This window comes from Micromys minutus (assembly GCF_963924665.1).
Source record: "Micromys minutus genome assembly, chromosome: 22".
NCBI classification, from domain to species: domain Eukaryota; kingdom Metazoa; phylum Chordata; class Mammalia; order Rodentia; family Muridae; genus Micromys; species Micromys minutus.
In genome coordinates this window covers 38,632,698-38,654,670 of record NC_137957.1, presented here as the reverse complement: position 1 = coordinate 38,654,670, position 21,973 = coordinate 38,632,698, and the positions used below count along the sequence as shown (strand labels likewise).

At 41.3% G+C, this 21,973-nt stretch overlaps 1 protein-coding gene across 1 annotated transcript in view; it reads right to left on the bottom strand.

Moving 5' to 3' along the window:
* CFAP54 (cilia and flagella associated protein 54) overlaps positions 1-21,973 on the bottom strand; it is a gene marked incomplete at both ends in the record, with an annotated part of 273,781 nt that overhangs the window by 20,343 nt on the left and 231,465 nt on the right. The window contains 3 exons of the mRNA XM_080935383.1: positions 7,173-7,317; positions 12,965-13,071; positions 20,968-21,135. Coding sequence (XP_080791509.1) covers positions 7,173-7,317; positions 12,965-13,071; positions 20,968-21,135 — 420 coding nt within the window. The remainder of the gene's footprint in view (positions 1-7,172; positions 7,318-12,964; positions 13,072-20,967; positions 21,136-21,973) is intronic.

Sequence of the window (21,973 nt, the reverse complement as noted above, 5' to 3'; positions counted from 1 at the left end):
TTCCAGAGGACCCAGGTTCAATTCCTACCTACTACATGGACACAGATGTCTGTAACTCCAATGCTCAAGGACTCCAACATCTCCATCCAGTCATATGTACTGCACAAAACACCAGTGCACTTAAAAAATATTTTTAAAGACTTAAATAAAAGAAAGAAAGAAGATGGGGCTATGCGGGTGGCTCAGGGGTTGGTGAAGCACTCGTTCCTCTAGAGGAGCTGGGTTTGGTTCCTAGCACCCACATGGTGGCTCAGAACCATGAGACTAGGCTTTGACACCGTTTTCTGATCTCCACAAGTATAGGCATGCCTTTGGTGTACAGACATCCATGCCAGCAAAACACACACATTAAAAAATAATTAAATCTTTTAAAAAATGATTATTAGAGCTAAGCTGTGCCTACCTCAAAATGTTGCCAGCATATCCCTGAAGGAAACATCAATTCACTTTGATAATAGTATCAATATACATATGGACTGGCACTCAAAATATTAAAACGATTAAATTACATTAATTTTTAAAGCATAACTGAGCAGTCAATGATGGTTAACACCTTAAAACAAAAATCAAATGATAACAGACCTTAGAGTTCCCAGCCACATAACATCTATGTCTTAATAAACACATTGGCAAAGAATGATACAATCAGAGCTAAAAATAATGATTAAGAAAGAAAATACTACAGCTAATTCTTAAATTTAATAAATATATGCAAGATATCCTGCTAGATGCAGTGGGATGCAAAGATGAAGAAACGGACCCCAGCTAAATTTTACAAAGAAAAACAGATGTGCGGTAAAACCACATGCAAACAGCATCTTCTAAGGACACGTGTAATTATGGCATGTGGGGGATCCTAGGGCTAAGAGAGTAATTCTTGGGGTAACGATAAGGAAGACTCACTAGAAGAGAGCACCTGTGATGTGTGCCCTGAAAGAGCAGCAGGCTGATCTATCAGTAACTGTCCCACTGAGGTCCCCGCTCCCTTAGCAGCCATTAATTGCCTGTATCTCTTTGGGGAGGGGAGAGGACTCATAAGCCTCTCTCTGCTCCGTGACAGAATGTTGTTGGACCTGTCTCGTGCAGACCGTGTGCCGGCAGCCAGTGCTGTCCTTAGTTCATGCGTGTTAACAGCCCTGTTGTGCTTAGAGGACAGCTCTTCACAGTGCTTCCTCTCATCCTCCAGCTTTTACCTTCTTCCTGTCTCCTCTTCCCTGGTATTCTTGGAGCCCTGGAAGGACCTGTACATATATCTCACTTAACCCTGTATCCTCAAAGTTACTTGCTCTCGGGATTTCCACCAGTTACGCCTCCCACACCCATATTGCAAGCCACAGACAAAAAAAAAAAAACTCCATGAAAGTTGAGGGAACTTGGTGAGAAGAGAGAGTCCAATAAGAGGAGAAATGGGAGTCAGAAATATGGGGGAGAGACAATGAAAGGACATTATACACATTATATAACACAATTATGCTTATATAATTGTATACAATCACATTAAGATACAATGTAAAATTAAGAATAGATTTAAAAAATAAAAACAAGCAGAGAAGGAGAAGAGAAATTTGAACTGATCCAGAAGGGATGCAAAGGCAGGGAGGGGTGAGATGGGGTATCTGAGCCACAGGCTGTGGACATACAAGGAGCACAGGGGGCTGATGTGGTCTTTTCCGTGGCAAGCATGGAAATATGAGACGTGACAAATAAGCTGTCTGTCACAAACTGCTCATGTAAAAGTCAGGGATCTGAGTTCAAACCATGGCAAGTTAGTTAGGAAGAGACCCTGGGAATACAGATACAGATTGCCTTAAATTCCCATAATCCTGACCACTGTTGGCATATAAGCTGGGCTGGGAAGCAATGAGGGGAAGGAGAATCGGCAAGGAGGCTGCCCGCTCCGTCAGAGCTTTAGGTCAGCATCACAGACTAAAAGCGACGGAGGGGAGGGCAGGAGGTCCAGCATTGATCACCACACCAGATGGCCCTCTAGGTTTTTGTCCACATTCCCACACAAAGGGGATCATGCTTCTCTACCCATCCCGCTAGTTTATTGATACACCTGTACTTCTCTGGACTCCTGACTTGTTGAATTATGTGTTCTTCCTAGAGAGGTTCGGGTAATAGCCATGATGATTACTGCCATGATTTCATCAAGACCCATCAACCTAAATGGCTTTGTGTATGCCCTTCACCATCGCAGTGACAGGAAGAGAGCAGTGTCCCCATAGATGCCTTCTACTGCCCGTCCCAACATTTGTCCAACAGGAATTTAGCCTCTGTGACCTTGCGTCATCTGGGCTATGACGTACACCACATACACACACTTGTGTTACTGGTTGACCTGAAGCCAGAGCTTTGAACATCTCACATGACCTTGCTGCCACATGCTAAGCTCAGCATTCCTGTCCCGAGGGAATGGGAAGCTTACTGCATTGGGTAGGTGTCACAGAGGGGTGAAGTGACCTTCTCCCGGCTTTGCCCTTTGCATTTCAGTGAAGCACACATTAGTTCGGAGATGGGCCTCTGAGCTAAAGCCAATTCTCATACTTAGATGGAATCCTTGTCCTCTTTGACCTACACTTAGCTTTAAAATGCTTCCTAACTTGCTTTCTGGCCTTGAAATCCCTGCTTCCCCTCCCTTCTCACCGTCATGATTATCAAATCATTGGGTGAGATGCCACTCAAGTGGGCAGGTCTTTCAATGTCCCTGAAACTCAGACTGATTTCCAAATAGCCCTTTCCTCCTTCCTACAGAGCAAAAGTCCGTTCACCTTTCCCTTAGTCACCATGCGGGGACTGCTCCCTACAGGTCATTGAGTGGATCAGGAATCAGAGACAAGCAAGACCGAACTCGGGTAGCATGCTGTGTATGCATGGCAGGGGAGGGGGGAGATAGAGTCCTCCCACACTGCCTGGTGAGGTCAGAGGGAGGAGCTCTTATGTCCTTATGTCCACCCCACCCTCCAGCTTCACCTATACCTCTCTCCAGTGCACTGCTATAGTTCCCCAAATGTTCACGAAGAGCAGTTTCTCAGAAATAGAGAATGCTAAAGCCAGCACGTGAGTACTTTTTTCTCCAGGCTTCCACTTACATCAATCTCGACTTATTCCAAATAATCTGTTTACTTCTTTTTTTAAAATGATTTATTTATTATATATATAAGTACACTGTATCTGTCTTCAGACACACCAGAAGAGGGCATCGAATTCCATTACAGATGGTTGTGAGCCACCATGTAGTTCCTGGGATTTGAACTCAGGACCTCTGGAAGAGCAGTCAGTGCTCTTAATCACTGAGCCATCTCTTCAGCCCCCATCTGTTTACTTCTTAAGATCAGCTTGGCTTGGAGAAACTGTCCTATATTTTTGTTGTTGTTGTTGTTCCTTTGTTGATTTGTTTTGTTGAGACAGAGGCTCATGTAGCCCAGGCTAGCCTTAACTCCCTATGTAGCAGAGGAGGATGACCCTGAACTTCTGATCCTCTTATCCTTACTTCCCAAGTGCTGGGAGTAAAGGCATTGACCACTGAGCCCAGTTTTAGGTTGTGCTAGAGAAGGAACCCAGGGCTTCATTCATGTCAGGCGAGCTCTCTACTAACTGAGCTACAAGCTTATCCCTTTCCTAGGTTGGAATACCTCAGTTCTGCTTGCTGTAAATGGTGTAGCCATAGAAATCAGTCATTGCTCTTGTTAAAGGTTTCAGAAGTAATCTGAACACCTGCTGTGTGGTCTCTCTAATCTACCTTAAGTTAACATCTGTGTTCCAAAGTCCCTGGCTTATTCTAGACCTTAGGGACTTTAAAAAGGGGAACGATTTAAAAAGAAAAAAAAAAAGAAGTACCTGAGAAGAAACAAAGGAATAAACAAAATCGACATCACACACAGCAACCAACAGCACATGGTTTGTATCCGTATCCGTATAGTCCAGGTCAACCAACAATACATAATATGTAATAAAAATGACACATTAGAGAAGCCAGGAAGTCCTATTTAATTCCAGACCAGAATCGATTTCTTCAAGTGTCCTAGTCCTTCTAATTAGCTCCAAGTGAGAATTGCCATGACAACGAGTTTAGTTAATGAGATTTGATATAGACCAGAATGTAGTTTGTTTTTAAAGTGCTTTTTAGTATCATGTAAGAAAGAAAAATATGTATTACTTCCATCACTTATTAATAGGAATAATGTGAAAAAAATCCATGTGCCAACTCAACTCCAAGTAAGCATAATTCCTTCTACTTAGTGATGTTCTTTCATATACAGAGCCCACGGGAACTGGAGCATGCCTAAAACTTGCTTTCAGGCTGAAGGGTACACTAAGTGAAGAAAACAAATGTAAAAGTACAAAGGATATAAAGATCGAAGAGGATTTGCTCTGCTGTGGTTGACCCCAGTACACCAGACCAGAACATGAGAACAAGGCACCACCAGCCTTCACTAGGGAAACGCAGGGCCTCTAGGTTCCTCCCTCCTCCCCCGCATCCCTATTTATTCTCGACTTGTTTATGTTCACAGTCAACCTCCTCACTCTGATATTTGTCTTCTTATGATGTATTTTCTAGGGTCAACTCTGGAAAGGCTGGTTCTATCCAAACAGCCTGTCTCTGTATGAAAGGATTCTTTACTTTAGAGAGGAAAATTAGTCCTAGAAAAACATTAACCATCTGATCTAGGTAGTAAAACAGAGTGGGGGACACAGTCCAGAGTCCTTATTCTTATTGTTAGACATTTTTCTGCCTTAGACAATCAGAACTAAGGCAGATTTGTGAGAAAACTCCTTTCCATATATTAACTATGGAGAAATGTACTAGGGATAGTTTAAGCATAAGAATATTCTAGACTGTCTCTCGATGATAGCACTCAGATAAGCTTGTGACTAAAGAACCATCTTTGTAAGTGCATCACTACAAAAGATGATCTTGTGAGTCAAGAGGGTTGAGTCCTTCTTGAAAGCAGACATGAGAGGGCAATGTGCTCTTCATGAAAGAAATGTATAATCTGTATATCTCTACAAAATCTCCTGAGTTTGAGATACTGAGAACTCTCTGACCTGTGGGAAGATTTATTGTCACACACAGTTTATTGGCAAGCATAGTAATTCACATAGTCACATCTAAGGTCACTGAAGAGTACATGACTAGAGTTCTAAGATGTCTTCTTCTTATAAATCCTAGCAGAAAGTGGAGAGGGCTTAAATGCTGGCCAGTGGCATTTGACAAAGGCTATGTGGGCTCTCCTGATAGACTCTTTTACATATGGACCGTTAACTTGCATAATGAGAGAAAACACATTTAGTCATTTTTCTAGTAAACCAAGACTGAAAATACCAACAAGTATACTTTGACCAATCAGAAATGCTGTTAGTTCTTATGCATCCACTTATTAAAAACACGGAGATGAAGTACACACAAAAAAAAAAAAAAACGAAGAGCCATGTAAGTATTTTTCTATAAGAATTGAAGAGGCTTGGTTATTGGGAACTGGTTACAAATTCACCCGGCGAAAATGACTTAAGAAAACAAAAGCCTGATGTGAAACTGAAGAAAAGATCCTGAAAGCTTTGCAGAGGAAAAAAAGCAAGAAAGAAGCTCAGAGTGAGAAAGCTTCAGCCGGGAAAGCAGCCAGAAGAGGACCAGAAACAAACTCCAGTGGGCTCTGAGAGCAGCCTGGTTTAAATGACTGTGAAGTCCAGGAAGAAAATCACACTGCAACAGGATAGAATCAGTTTGAGCTCTTGAGTCAAAAATCTACGAATGAGCACCTGAAAAATAAATATAATGAGTCGTAAATAGGAAGCATAAAAAATAGTTCAGGAAACCAAACATACAAGAAAAGAGTGTAACCAAAGGTCTTCATGCCCTGGGTCTTTGTGTCCCAGCTGTTGGCCCTTTTTATAGATTCATAAAAATATGAACATTGGGTATGGTTTCTAATATGTGTAGTGATATGACAGCATTTAGAAGAGGAAAGGAAGGCAAAAGTTTGAAAGAAGTGGGTAATAAGTTTGCCAGGTCAAAAAAATATCCAAACAGAAAATCAATAGCATCTAAAATTGACACAAGGAAACAGTAATGACTCTTGACTGCTATCAGGACCATCTGGGGAATATGTCTGGATTTCCTACTTCCAAATGGGTAGGGAGATCATTGGTACAGACAGCATGAGTCTTATTTGACCAACATAATGTTAGCTCAAGTAGCATGTTGAAAATGTGAGGGACAGGGGTGTGGTCTGCCCCCATTTCTTCTTTTACAGGATGCCTGCTGAGAACTAGCATGGTTGGTAAAGCATTTGCCTTACCACCATGTTGTCTCAGTTAGAGTTTCCATTGCTGGGAAGAGACCATGACCAAGGCAACTCTTATAAAGGCAAACATTTAAATCGAGCTGCCTTATAGTTTCAGAGGTTTATTCCATTATCATCGTGGCAGGAAGCATGGTATCGTGCAGATAAACATGGTGGTAGAGAAGGAGCTGAGAGTTCTACATCTTGATCTGAGGGCAACCAGAAGGAGACAGTCTTCTGAAGCACCAGGGAAAGGCTCTGCTCCACACTGGGCAAATCTTGAGCACTAGGAGACCGCAAAGTCCATCTACATGGTGACGCACTTCCTCTAACAAGGCTCCACCTATTCCGACAAGGCCACACCTCCTAACAGTGCTACTTCCAAAGGGCCAAGGATATTCAAACCACCATACATGGGCACCTGAGTTTAAGCCCCAGAACTCATGGTAAAAATAAAAAATAAATAAGAGCCAGGTATCATGGAACATACTTGTAATCCCAGTGCCTGGGAAATAAAGACAGGATGGTTCCTGGAGCTCACTGGCCAGCCACTTTAGCCTAATTGGTGAGTTCCAGGTTCAGTGAAATACCACATGGGGAAACCAGGTAGACAGCATTTTGAATATTACTTAAGGGTGACCTCTGACCTCCACATGCATATGCATACACATGTAACCACAAACTCCCACATACACAGGTGCATGTGAATACACATGTGTGCACATGAGTTAGACCGTATCTGGAAGTTAAGTAAAGGGAATATTGAGGTTCAGGATTAGCTCCATCATCCTGCTCTGACCAAGGAAACAAGAACTTAAGTGATGATGGATGATGGGATTCTTCTTAAAATTGCAAGTTCATTTTCCAGTCATGCAGAAATGTACTTACTTCCAAGTCTGTATCAGCTTGTTTGTCTTCGGGCTCTACTGCCTCATAGACAGTTGCTTCCTCTGAAGCAACTTCAGGAACTGATGGTAATGATATCTCAGCTATTTGTGCAAGATTGGATAGTTTCTCGTGAACTGCGATGACTCTAAAAACGACACACACACATGCACATATATTTATTCATCTATTTAATTTGAAAAGTCAAGAGGCATACTGGTTTTGGACTCCATACAATTTATGAATTAATGACCTAATCAATCATTCCTTCATTCCACAAACATGGGCAAAGAGACGGCAAAGAAACACACTCGTGTCTATGTCTAGTTAACACACTCAGATGGGTATATGTTAAAACATGGAAAGGGCACAGTGACAGAAGATAGCTATCAAAATTATTCTGAATATGAGAATAAATATTTACATGGGTGAAGAAACCCCAGTCAATCAGCCAACAGATTTACTCTCATGTAGATCTTGATGGATGCTATGGCTATCCAGGTGACATGGTAAAAACTATGACAAACCAGGACTTGAAAAAGGCAAGCACTATTTGCATACTTTAGAGTTATTTGTGTGTGTGTGTGTGTGTGTGTGTGTGTGTGTACCTGGTGTGTGTGTTCTACTATGTATATCTGTGTGTGTCTCTGTGTGCATGTATGTATCTATGTTTATATATGTATCTTTGTGTGCATTTGTGTATCTATGTGTGTACCTATATATGTGTGTGTCTATGTCTATATGTCTATGTGAGTGTATGTGTGTGTATGTATAACTTTGTGTGTGTGTGTGTGTGTGTGTTTGGGGGGAAGGTAGGGACAGAGATAGAAAATTGAGAGAGATAAAAAACAAGAGCCAAAGAAGAGACAGGGAAGGCAGTGGTGATGCTGCTGCAGAGGGACAATGTCAAGGGCTTAAGGTCAATAAAGATTGGATGCTCTGAGGGCAGAGGGACCACTGAGTGGAGGTCAAAGGCTTGTACTTAGAAGAGGATAGGCAAGACCATGTGCATGGCCCTAAGTAACTCCACCTTGTAAGAACAGAATGAACATGTATGTGAGTATACTGCTTGATTCTCTCATTGGTACCACATGCATACATGCACGTGTACACACATACACATAAATAATTCACACACACGTACTGTAAATGCAGAAATCAAAGAACTACATGTCACATTATATGTGTGTATAAGAATTTTCATATTTAGTAATCATTCTGTATTTCATTTTTCTGTTAAAAGTTAAAGCATAAAGATTGGTCATTAAGATTGTTTGGAAACTTGCCCAGTAAAAGAGTGGATGCTACTCAATCATGCTGGGAAAGCTGCCTGTTGTTTTGAAGAGAGAAAGTAGTGGCAAGACTTGGTGAGTCATAGTTGGCTCCTTCACAGGGAACCTATCAATGTTCTGGTCCTTCCTCCATCCCTGGACCTCCAGCAAGTCAGTAAGCATCTTCCCTTGAGATTCCTCTATGCCATGGCTGAACTAATAAAACCCATTTCTTGTAATTCATAGAACATTTGTAAGGTAGGAACAACATAAATCTATGTTTAACTATAAAACAGCACATAAAAGGAAGGGAACGTCCTAAACCCCATTCTTCATTCTAAAACCTAGAGAAAGCATTCTCATGTCTTTTCAACACCCACATAAGGCTGAGGGGTGTATAATGCTTGCCTGGCATGTCCAAAACCTTGTTCTCTATCCTCAGCACCTCAAATGAATGCTTAGCTTTCTTTTACAATGCTTGGAGTAGTAAGAAGAATAAACTTAGTAATCCTTGATAGTAGGCTTTAGGTTTGTCCTGATTATGCAGAACCCAGGGACCATAATTCCTTCTTCAGACTAAATGCCCAGAACAATCTCATAAGAACAATCCAGTACCTAGCAAAGTACGCTGAACTTTGTTGTGAGGGCCTAACATCTCCCTAGGTTGTGTGCTGCTTTGCTTAGAAAAGGCAACATTAGGGATGCTAGATGTCTAACTTGGGCTCCATCCTCTTGACTATCAATACTTTGCCCTCCTCTCTCTCTCTCTCTCTCTCTCTCTCTCTCTCTCTCTCTCTCTCTCTCTCTCTCTCTCTCTCTCTCTCTCTCTCTCAGTTCCCACTAGGAATAGCAGGTAGGGACCACTGGGCATGAGGGTGGGGGTAGATGGAGAACCAGGAAATGACCTGATAGAGCAAATTCTTCACAGACAGAACGATTATTGGCCAATAACTTGGGGAGCACATCTGGGAAATAGGCAATCTAGTGAAGAACAATAATTTAGGGATAATCACCCAGTAATTATGGTAAAGCTGATTAAATAAATCTATAGGATTCTGTCTCAATTATTGGGGGACTGGCCGGGTCATAACAAGAATTAATAGAGTAGTTAAATATTCAACAACACCAAAGCCAATGTCCACTCCAGCTTTTAGACCTCCTGCCTTGACTCCATAGGCAAGTAATTCATAGGCATAATCCTGCCTGGGTTCCATGGGCTCCCCCAGGCCCTACTCTTCCTAATGCCTGGGCTCAATCTCTCCTACTCTGCCAGGGACTGGAGGGCAACACCCGGTTGGAAGCAGAGACACAGATGAAGAAGAAAGAAGATGACGTGGGGCCTAAAGGCAGGGAGGGTAGGCAGGGAACTTGATTCTTGTCTCAAAAGTGTAATGTCTGCTTAGAATTAACCATAACTTTTATTTGCAGATTCCTGAGAACATCTTTTTTTTTTTTTTTTTTTTTCCTCTGTGGCTTTAAGAAAAACAATTGAAAGGTGCCTTTCCCAAGGAGAACTTAAGAAGGAGATAAGGAAATGCCTAAAGAGAGGGGAGCCCTCTGTTTTCTTTGGCTTCGTCTTCAGCAAGTGAACAAGAAATGACACCCATCAGAACATATCTCCTGAGTCAGGAGAGAGGGGCCGCTCACTGAGATGAGCTCAAGGACTTGTCCCTGACTGAGCAGGTTACCATGATCACAAGCACAGCAGTTTTAAAAGAACTCGACTTTTAAATTAAATGTAATTAAAGTTTTGAAAGAAGCCTCTCATTGGTGCCTTTCTACTTTGCAGGCTGCATCCATATGTTTATCATGTGGTTCTGAAAAAAATAATGTATGCACCTGCAGTGTTTCAGGATTTACGAGGTACGTGTGAACACAAATGCCCCGGCTTTGCTGCTTTGTATGCTGCTGTATGCCTTGTGCTTAGTTCTCCCACTCTTTCTGCCTTAAGGGGAAAAGGGGTTTAAAAAAGAAGAAGACTATTGACTGAATAATCGGAGGTCTGCTGGCGCTCCAGACAGCTCTTGTTTTATTCTCTTTCATGAGAATGCCAAAATGTCCTTCGATCTGAAAAGCATGGAGCAAGAATGGGAGTCTCTGGGGAAGCGGGGAAGCAGCGGGTCTCCAGCCACCCCGCTTTTCCCAGATGCCTGCTGGGGCAGAGAGCAAGTACCAGAGACACCTGTGCTGTCAGCATCCCTGTGCCTGTTCATTTGCCATCCAGCTTCAGGCGAGCAATCATCAGAGAGTTGGGGAAGGAGATGTTATCACTCTCCTCTTGGGGGACTGGGGCATGGAGGCAGAAGGAGCCCAGGGCAATGAACAATTGAGTTGAAGATGAACTAGCTAAGATGAAACATTTCTTTTAAACTCCAAAACAAAGAACTTGGAGGGGGAAAAAGGAGAGAGAGAGAGGAAAACAGAAAATAAGCAAAAAAAATTTTAGCAAAACAAAAATTAGTGATCTTTCCTGATTGACAGAAAGAGAGGAATAAGCCTGGCCAAAGCAGAGGGTTTTTAGTTTGGAGAACACTGTAAAATATGGTTGGCTTCAGGGAAAGAGACAAAGGAAATGGTGGAGTTTGGATTTAATTTGCAAACATCACAGACACCCCTGCTCACATATACTTTTTAGCCTAAAGTCATTGGATTGTTTGCGGGATAGTTTCTTGGATTATTTCTAGATATTTATATAGCTCTGAGAGTGCTTTTTAGTTTGTAGGCTCTCTCTCCACTCCTGTAACTGTTCTCATTCCAATTCAGAAGCCTCTTAATGTCACACAGTCTCACTTTCCAGTTTTTGATGTTATTTCCTGTGCAACTGAAATCTTTTTCAAAAGACTCTTGCCTCTACCTACACATGAAAATGCTACCAGTGGTTTTTCTAGTGGTTTTAGATCAAGTTTGGATTTTTTTGACAGGATGAGAGATATGGACCAATTTTCATTCTCCTTCACACAAATATCCAGTCTTCCCAGTGTTAGTTGTTGACGACTCTACCTTTTCTGTATTACATGTTTTTGGCCCCTCTGTCCAAAACCAGGTGACTCTATGTCATGGGTTGAATATGTTTGGCCCAGGGAGTGTCACTATTTGGAGTTATGGCCTTACTGGAGTAGGTATGGCCTTGTTAGATTAGATATGTCACTGTGAGTATGGGCTTTAATACTGTCTCCCTAGCTGTGCAGAAATCAACATTTTGCTAGCAGATTGAGATAAAGATGTAGAACTCTCAGCTCCTCCTGCACCATGCCTGCCTGGATGCTGCCATGTTCCTGCCTTGATGATAAAAGACCAAACCTCTGAACCTGTCAGCCAGCCCCAGTTACATGTTGTCTTTATACGAGTTGCCTTGGTTATGGTGTCTGTTCACATCAGTAAAACCCTGACTAAGACACTCTAGCTGCCTTGGTTTAATTCTGGGTCTTCTCTTCCATTCCACTGATCCACATGTCTGCTCAAGTTAGTATGGTGCTCTTGTGACCATGGATGTATGGCATGACTTGAAGTTAGGTACTATGATAACCTCTAGCACTGATCTTTTGGTAAAAGTAATTGTCAGTTCCAAGTTTTTCTCAAGTCTTTAGCATCTCCTCTGCACATGATAGCATTGTTTGCAGATGTGGTAATTTGGCCAATTTTACCAATAGCATCCTCTCTTTTGTTTCTTTCTCTTGTCTTACTGCTGTAATTCAGAGACTAGAGGACAGATTGAAGAAGAGTGGAATCCACATCCTTGTCTTGTAGATTTTAGGAGAAATACTTTGAGTGGGTATTTCTTTTCCCCATTTAGCAAGTAAGTTTGTAGGATATAGCCTTTGTTGTGTTGACACATGTTCCCTCTATCACTAGCTTCTTTGAGGTTTTTATTGTGAACACATATTGGAAAGGGAAATGACAGAGACCTAGAGACTTTTTCTGGGAGTCTATAAACCTTGATTCACCAAAGGAAGTTTCCCAAGGAGAGTGAGCAGTCAGGAGTTATGGGTACCATGTCTGTGTGATGGGCATACACTAACTGAATGGGTCAACCTTTGTCCTTTCTTTTCTTTCATTTCAATTGATGTAGAAGAGCCAATTGCATGTGATGAACCACTTATCAACCACATGATGTGACCTCTCCTGTGTCCCAGACACCTATAAGAAGGAACCCCATTTACTCTCATGGGCCTGGGTAGTTCTCAGAGCTCCTATCGAGCTATTTTTCCTTAGAGTTAGTTACTCCTTAAAGAACCTCTTATTTCAAAGGATAATTTGTCTCTGTATATCCACCTGGAACCCTTAAATCTGAGCCCTTACAAAAAAAAATGTTACAATTACTCTGATCCGAAGCTCTGAGCCCTTGTAGTTACACTCACCTGTGTTGGCAGAGTAGCTCTGCCCAGCTGAGGCTGAGCCCTCCCACAAGGACTCCAAGCTCTCCTGCTCTGCCTTCTGGGAGTTCTTTCCTCCCCTTACTACTACTTAGACCAAGTTTTCTCCACCACCATCCCCGCTGGCCTCCAGAGAATGGTGTTTACTTGCCTCCTCAGTGGAATCCAGCAAGTGCCAACACACAGGTTGTTACCAGTAGGCACTTTAATATCTAAAATCTTCAGGGGCTTCAGGTTATACGCATACAATAATAAAACCTAAATCAACATAAAAGCACATGAAAACAGACATCAGAACTATAACTGAAAATTCCACCATTATTCCCTTATAGAAAGATCACCTTATTTTAACGAGTTTTTCTGTAGAAAAGAAATACTGTGGTTCTTTCTTTCTTTTTTCTTTTCTCACTCTATCAATTTACTTTGAAGAGAAATACAAGCTGTTCAAAGTTAATTTGGTTATGGCAACACGTTCTTGCCATCCTGGAACACAGGATAGAGCAGTATGTTAATTGGAAGTTTCTAGTCAGCCTAGACTACATCGTGAGTTCAAGAAACAACACCCTCACCTAGACAAAAATGTATAAACATAATTGCATGAAAATAAGTGCTCTTTGGAATAATGGTTTGCACAGCACTTAAATGTAAGTTTCAGCATCTGCAGGATCCCTATGATAAACACAGATACCCAGTGAGCACACACCTCGACATCCTGCTACTTTCAGTAGATACAACTTCCCGGTCAGTTGGGTTACCCACTCCCACACACCCACACTCCTCTCTTCCCCATTTATTTTAACTTCACACAACTTCGTGGGCCTGTTTAAGAGGAGGGATTCTCTTTGGGTGACTTGTGCCTCAGTAATTTCCCCATTGCTTGGATTTGGATCATTCTTACGTGTCTACTCCATCCAATATTAACAGCTGTGGATTCACAGAATGTGAGATTCTCAGACCCTCTCTTCACTTTAAAGATTAGAAAGCTGAAGCCTAGAGTGGACCATCAAAGCTGAGTAGTCAGCCACACACAGGCACACACAGGCACACACAGGCACACACAGGCATGCATCTCTGCTTCCATGCCAGTCAAAGTAGACTAAAGGGTTACCTTTAAGATAAAAAGACAAAAAAGAAAAGGGGGAAAGAGATGGAACTTAGCAGCACAGAAGAACAGAGAGCATCTGGGGGACTCAGAAGAGAGGAAAGGTTGTATCCTAAGTGTCTTCAAAGGGATCGACAACATCAGGCAACATTAAGACACCAACATTAAGAAGGTGGAAAATGTCCAGGATTAGACGGCCAGGCACCTGGAAAGGCAAGGGCGGGTAAGAGAGCAGATACAAATGTGAGAGCCTCTCTCACCAGATCCCTTCCTGTGTCCAAGTGGGAATATGGAACATTCCCTTTGACACTGCTCCTGACTGAATCCTACCCACTAAGCACTCTGTGTTAAATTAGACCATCTGTAATCACGGCTTTAGCTATGGGGGTTAGGTGCTAGGGGAAATATTGGAGTTATTGTATTATGAAGCTTGCATTTTTCCCAGTGTGACTAGACCAGCTAGCCAGGGAGCCCAGGCATCTTCCTTTGCAGCTGCTGGCTGTCTCTGAATTGTGTTTCAACTCAGGTTTTCATGTCTGTACATCAAACATTTTGCCAACTGAGCCATCTCTCTTATCTCTGCTTTTTTTTTTTTTTAGTTAAAAGTATGAATGTCAATATAAACAAAATTCAAAATCATTTGTGAGTGTATGTATGACACTATGTATCTGCAACCCCAATTCATTTTTTTAAAAATTCATTCTTTGATTCAAAGATACTAATAATATTAAACAGACAAATGCAAATACATGTATGTTAATATATATATATGACATAAATAAATCCTTTAAAATATAAGAAAGAAAATCTATGTGCAAGTAGGCAGATATTTCTGTAAGTCACCAAAACACAGTGTGATAATAAAATTTTATAAAAACCATTCTATAAAAAAAAAGGAACTGGGGAGAGAAGAGGGGAGAGAGCAGAGCAGGATGGGGTCAAGTTTCTCAATTGCAATATAAACTTGATAGAGATATTGAAGAGGTGCTGCCCCTCTTCAATTATCTAGTTTATGTGAAATGTAGAAAAATAAGAAGATAAAATCTCCCTGTGAGATCCGGCCAAGGCCACACTCTGTCTTATGCTATTTGTGCTTGCTTTGTGAGTGTTGCTTGTGACTCTGGGAGTAGAAATTAAGATTCTTGAGGACAGGAATATTACCTTCTAATTTGGGGCATGTAATATTTGTGCAATTAATATCAGTGTGTCTCTGAACCTTCCAGAATGTCTGTTAAGGGCCACTGAAGTGTGTCCTAAAGTGTGTGAATGAAACGTTTGCATTTGAGTGCACATTGCGTATTCATGCCAATGGCCTGCTTCCTTTTCCAGCCAACTCCTGCCTGCAGCTTCATACAGGTTGACAGCCTTTTCTTCCTGAGCTTGGCACAAACTGCTGAAGTCAGTGGATATGTGACAGTGTGAGATCAGAACATTACATCACTGAATCCCAAGCACACTTGAAATTGCAATGAGCATGGACCAGTGTCTGCCTGTGCCTCCCCCACTTAGTATCTGTGGTGGTTTGAATACACTTGGCCAATAAAGAAAGGCACTGTTGGGAGGTACGACCTTGTTGTAGGAAGTGTGTCACTGTGGTCTTTGGGACCCTCCTCCTAGCTGACTGCAGAACAGTCCTCTTCTGTTTGCCTTTGGAACAAGATGTAGAACTCTCAGCTCCTCCAGTGCCATTTCTGACTGGATGCTGCCATGCCTCCTGCCTTGATGATAATGGACTGAACCTGTAAGCTAGTCCCAATTAAATGTTGTCTTTAATAAGAGTTGCTTTGGTCATGGTATCACCTTACAGCAATAAAAACCCTATCTCAGACAGGACCTTTGTGATCATGAGCAGGTTGTTTAAACAGCCATGTCTCTGCTTCCTTGACTGTAAACTGTAGATTCAACCATCCTATTCCTTGAGATTGGCTTATACTTTATAATTAGTAGCTTTGGGATCCAGAGACAAAGGAGAGGAAAGTCTAGGGCAATCATATGCCTGTAACCGCAGGCACTAACCATGGGAACCCTAGTTCTTACCTTGCTATCCTGATAGACTGAGCTGGTCTTGAATACACAGCCTAAGAATTCCACAGTTCTTGTTAAAGGCATAAAGACCTCAAGGAAGCCACTGTTGGCAGAGTTGTAAGCTGGTACAACCACTCTAGAAATCAGTCTGGCAGTTCCTCAGAAAATTGGACATAGTACTACCTGAAGACCCAGTTATTCCACTTCTGGGCATATACTCCAAAGATGCTCCAACATACAATAAGGACACATGCTCCACCATGTTCATATCAGCCATTTTTATAATAGCCAGAAGCTGGAAAGACCCCTGATATCCTTCAGTAGATGAATGGATACAAAAATTGTGGTATATTTACACAATGGAGTACTTCTCAGCTACTAGAAACAATGACTTTATGAAATTCCTAGGAAAACGGGTGTAGCTAGAGAATATCATCCTAAGTGAGGTAACCCAATCGCAAAAGAATAGACATAATATGCAGTTACTGATAATTGGACACTAGCCTCAGAAAGCTCTGAATACCCAAGAAACAACTCACAGATCATATGATGCTCAAAAAAAAAAAAAAGGCCAAATTGTGGAAGCCTCAGTCCTTCTTAAAAAATAGCAACAGCAAGTGTATAGCACCCACTCAGAGTGGGGTACACCTAGACCTTAAATCATTAATAACTCAAGAGCTAAAAAGATAGCCTTGTGGCAATTTTTGGTATTTAAAAATCACTATGTTTAATCTATACATACCAAGAAAACTTAGACTATTTCCATGTTACATTTCGTTTTACATGTACTTTATGCTTATGGTAACTAGGCATAAATGCATACTATCAACCTTTAAAAAATCAAGTACTGGCAAAAATATACTCATATAGTTTTATGCCAAAATGCTTTTAAAAATCTGTACATGTATCTCTCTTTTTATTTAAGTAATGTTGTAAGAAAAAAAAAGCCTCCAGGAAGGAACGTGGCTCCACATCTCATGTCTCCAAGCATGGCTCAAATCCTGAACCAACTGAACATCTTAAGCGTATATTTCTATTCAAGGTTGTGCTCTCACATGAAGACTTTCTGTTCAGTGTTCAGTGTCTGGTCAGATCAGAATTCCTTAATATGGTCATGCTTTTCTAACTGCAGATTTCTATGGCCTTAAGATAGGAAGCCTTGGACTTTATGGCCACATGTAATAACACAAAGCCTTTGAATCAATAGAGGAGAGCAAATTAGGTCTTAACATTCATAGAATGGCTAGCCATCCACCGCCTTGTTCTACTTTGTTTTCTATTGCTATGATAAGTATCAAAAGAAACTTGGAGAAGAGAGGGATGGTTTAGCTTATACTTCAACATCATAGTCTGACATTGAGGGAAAACAGGGGAGGAACTCAAACAGGAACTTGGAGGCAAGAGCTGAAATAAGAGGTCATGGAGCAGTACTACTTACTGGCTTGCTCCCTGCAACATGTTCAACTTGCTTCCTTAGACACCCCAGAACCATCTGGCCAGTGGTAGTACCCACTGGGTGCTGGGCCCAAACACATGAATCATTAATCAAGAAAATACCCTCAAAGACTTCCTAACAGATCAATCTGATGGAAGAAGTTTCTCAGTTGACATTTTCTTCATCCCAAATGACTCTAGCTTGTATCAAGTTGACCACAAACTAACCAACACACCTCTGGCACTTGTCACTTGTCATTCCTATTGAATGGATACAATTCAGAGTTCATCTGGAACCCCAAAGTACAACCCTGCTTGCTAAAGGAGGATGAGGTGCATTAAAGATCAAGACTTCCTGATATAATAATACAAATCTAAGTCATTGAACCTCTGGTTCTGGGGACATGTTTTTGGACCTGAGGTGTGGGTTGCCTATCTGGCTGAAATGAGAGCAGCAATTTTTTACTGTGTCTATAAAAATATCTGGGTGGTTCCTTAGATTTATGTCCCTAATGGCAGCTTACTTTCTGTCTCTCTAAGGTACTGAAATTGTTGGAGAATTACGTATCTTGTAACAAAGACCTAATAGGTTATTTTTGTGTGGTTCTGTTATGTTCTATTAGAGATTTTTGTTTTGTTTTGTTTGATTGTTTGTCTTTTCAGATAAGATAGCCCGATTTCTGCTATTTGAAAGTTAAGATATTCTAAGCTACAAACTTGAAACTACGTCTAAAGTTTATTACCTAGAGAAATTTGTCTCTGAATTCTTAAAAAATGAACAAACAATAACAGAAAACCCTTCCTGTCAGAATTTCAGTCATTCCTGGGATTTCTATTTTACTGGCCCCAGCATCCTTGTCTAGCATTTCTGCATCTAAGTCATAAATAAATGGCAATGGGTGGGTTACATGAATTTACCATGGTATGCAAATGTCCTTATAGTCCTTGGAACATCTGAAGGGCGAAATGAGATATGCAATTTCATTCATGCTGCCTGGGACTCAAGTACCTATAGATATTGTTGAGGAATAAGTGTAGCATCTTGCTTTTTTAGGCAGATATACTCTGGAGTTAGATGGCTCCAGTCTGTATCCTTGCCACCTGATAGTTCCCTATTCTTGATCTCAGTCTCCTCTTCAGTGAAATGAGGTTAAGGATCTTACCTACTTCATGTACTTGCTGTCAACCTAATAGATACAAAATGGCTGCCATGCACCCAACTCTGCACAATGCTAACTGTAACTACCATCTAGGTCACAGGTTTCTAATATTCTTAATGCACCAACCTTTTAATACATGTCTTCCTGTTGTGGTGACCCCCCCAACCACAAAATTATTTTTGTTGTTACTTCATAATTGTAATTTTGCTACTGTTATGAATCACAATGTAAATAGTTGTGTTTCCCAATGGTCTTTGGGAGGCTATGCCCCACAGATTCAGAACCACTATTTAGAGGTTTTTAGGTTTTTTTTTTTTTTTTTTTTTTTTGTCTCAGAACACAACACCCATCTCTAGATCAATATACAAAAATAATTAATAGGTGAATACACAGAGACACCAATATCTAAATCAATCAAACAACTGTCAGAAATATCTTCCAAAAAGTTAAGAATTTGGGATCTGAGAAGGTCATTTAAGAAATGCTTCTTTGTTTTTTCTTGTTTGTTTGTTTGTTTTGTCTTGTTTTGTTTCTTGACAGCCACTACATCTTTTATCATGAAACACACACATACATATACACATGCTCACTGTTAAAGAAGGAAAAAGGTAAAAGAAAGGGGAAACCCTGCTCTGCTTGTTTTCTTGTGTCTTGAGGAAAGTTATCCACCTTAAATCACAATCTGTTGGTTGGGACTCTGGATCTAACCATCTGGCATCAGTTCATGAAGCCCTTTCTTGCTGTCAGACATGACTGTTTGTGGACAAAGCCTTGTTACCCTAATTCCCAGAGGATGGTTTCTGTCATCAGACAGCAACACAAGGACATCCAGATCATCCTGCCCCAATCTGCCCTCCCAGTAACTGACATGATATAGTAATTTTACAATCTGGTGACATGAACACACACTCGATTTTAAAAAAATCATAAAGCCTTCTAAACCCTCCAGCTTTTATCTTTGTTGGCTTTCCTGGCAGTAAATACATTCTGGTACATGATGGTCAATCCATCTATGCAATTTTGTCTTTAACAACATATGTCATAAAACAAATTTCTCACGGAAACTGTTTTTACTTATAGGCAATGTTTGCTTTCTTTGACTTGTCTCTTGTTTAGGAAGGAAAATAAGGGACCTTGTTTAAACACCCATCATACACATAAAACCCTGCCTCTGCCCAGAGCCCCAACATAAAAGATGGAGACAAAGGTAGATTAAAGAGCTCACCAGCCAGGTAATAAAGCAAGGATCAGTAGGGAAACACACTTGGTGCCACTTTCTGGTCTCCATTCATGTGCATGCAATGTATACACACACACACACACACACACACACACACAGAGAGAGAGAGAGAGAGAGAGAGAGAGAGAGAGAGAGAGAGAGAGAGAGAGAACTAATCATGCCTATGTTAACTCTCCAACCTATTTGAAAACTACTATAGTAAATTTCCCAGAAAGAAATGGCAGATACACAGTTTTAAGCATTAAATGGGACTTGACTACGAAAGGGGGGGGACAGATGGTGTGAATAGCCCCCCATAGACATGGGTTCTATACATAGATTCAACCAATCACAGACAGAAAATATTTTTTGTTGAGTCTGCTGAACATGTGGAGATTGTCTTGTTGTTACTCTCCACATAACACAGAATAGCAACTCTGCGCACGTTTTCATTGTGTTGGATGACGCATCTAAAGCTGAAATGACTGAAAGTACACACAGGGATGCATGTAGGTCAGATACAAATATGTCATTTTAGGGATTTGGGTATCCTTGAAAAATCCTAGACCCAGTCACCAGTTCATTAACCAAAGTTGGCTTGCTGTTAAAGGTAACTGGCCGCTTCAGTTACACCTGGGCAGTGAAGAGGTAAATCTCTCTCTTTGCCTGAATAGAGAAAACAGTAGAATTGGCCCAGCGAGTCCAGGCTTCTAGCCTACAGAAGAGGGAGGGTGGAGAACAAAATTCAAAAACAAAAACCAACCAAACAAACAAAAAAGGAAGAAGAAAAGAGTGGCCCAGGAGGTTTCTGATTTGACAAGGGTTACATGAGGGTCACGTGTGTCAGGGAGGTGCAGAAGCTACTAGGAGCACTGCTGGAGGGGACAAAGCCTGTGCAATGAAAAGTAAGGAAGGAGACTAATGCAGGAGACAAAGAGCAAATGAAACAAGAAAAACCCCTTAGGCTAGCATTCTATGGAAATGGCCCGAGGCTCTTAGAGAAAACAAAATCATCAGAGGAATCCTAGGCTGGAAGGTTTCTCCGTAAGAGTAACTACTGACCAAACTGTTCCACTTTTCAAAGCTGACTCATTTTCAAGAGTCCCCTAGAATCTGAATCTTGGTCATTAAGGGTCCCCACTGCAGCTTCAGTAAAAACATTCTAAGCCTTATCTCTGGCTGGAATATTTGACTCCTATCAGTGTACTGTGTACCATAGGTTCTGCATCCTTTGGAGATTTGTCCAAGGGAGGAATGTACCACTGAAAGCAAAGTTCTTTGTTTAAAGCTTGAATTGCCATTTCTGATGAGAGTTCTGTGTAAGATAGGCTGCTGCCAAGCTTTCCAGATAAATCAGATTGCAGGGAACTGTCCCGATGAACCTAGGGAACAGTAACAAAGAAAAACCGTGTCAGTGTAGTTGCTGATAATGAGCTCATTCAATATTTAAAGCAAATGAACTGGCTGCATTATAAAAATTCTGGGAGTTGTCTCGGCTTGTTTTATGACAGTAGACCTTAAAGCTGCCCTTACATTACCACAGAATAAATTCTCATATAATAAACGATGCTTTAAAATTCTGTGGACTCAACAGATGTCTTTTACTTTAGTAAAAACTTCCAGGCAGGAAATACCCTGAAACTTACTGCTAAGAAATCCCTATTACAAAGTCTCTGTTTTACACACTGGTGAGAAAATATGTGCTTCGAGCTCCAGGGGCACAACTGGTTAGAGCATGTTCCTTGAAGAGTGTGTGTTCATAACTCATACAGGCTCTATTTAGTGGTGGCACCATCTGCAAAATAAGATACTTTTTTTTTTCTTGAGATGTCTTAGTCCAGTTCTCTCCTTCCTTCTTTCTCTAAATGCACAAGGCTGATTTGTAAGTTCAAGTCCTCAGTGGGATCTAGGCCTAGCTTCTCTCTGGGAACTCTGTTACTGGGCCAGGAGCACAAATGTGAAGAATGCATCCACTGTTTCAAGAGTTGCTGAGGTAGCCACAGGAACAAGATACCGAAGATGGCCAACAAATAACAGACCAGCCAGGGAGAGAGCAAATACAGTCATACCCCGCTCTGAAAACCACCACGAACGGATGCTAAATGATTTTCAGAGTTAACCTCCTCTTGCTTCCAAGATCACAGTACAGTTGGGAAACAGTTTTCCTGCTCCAATTTCCCTCCTGATATCCAAGGTGTCTCGGGGGCTGCTGGTCAAAAG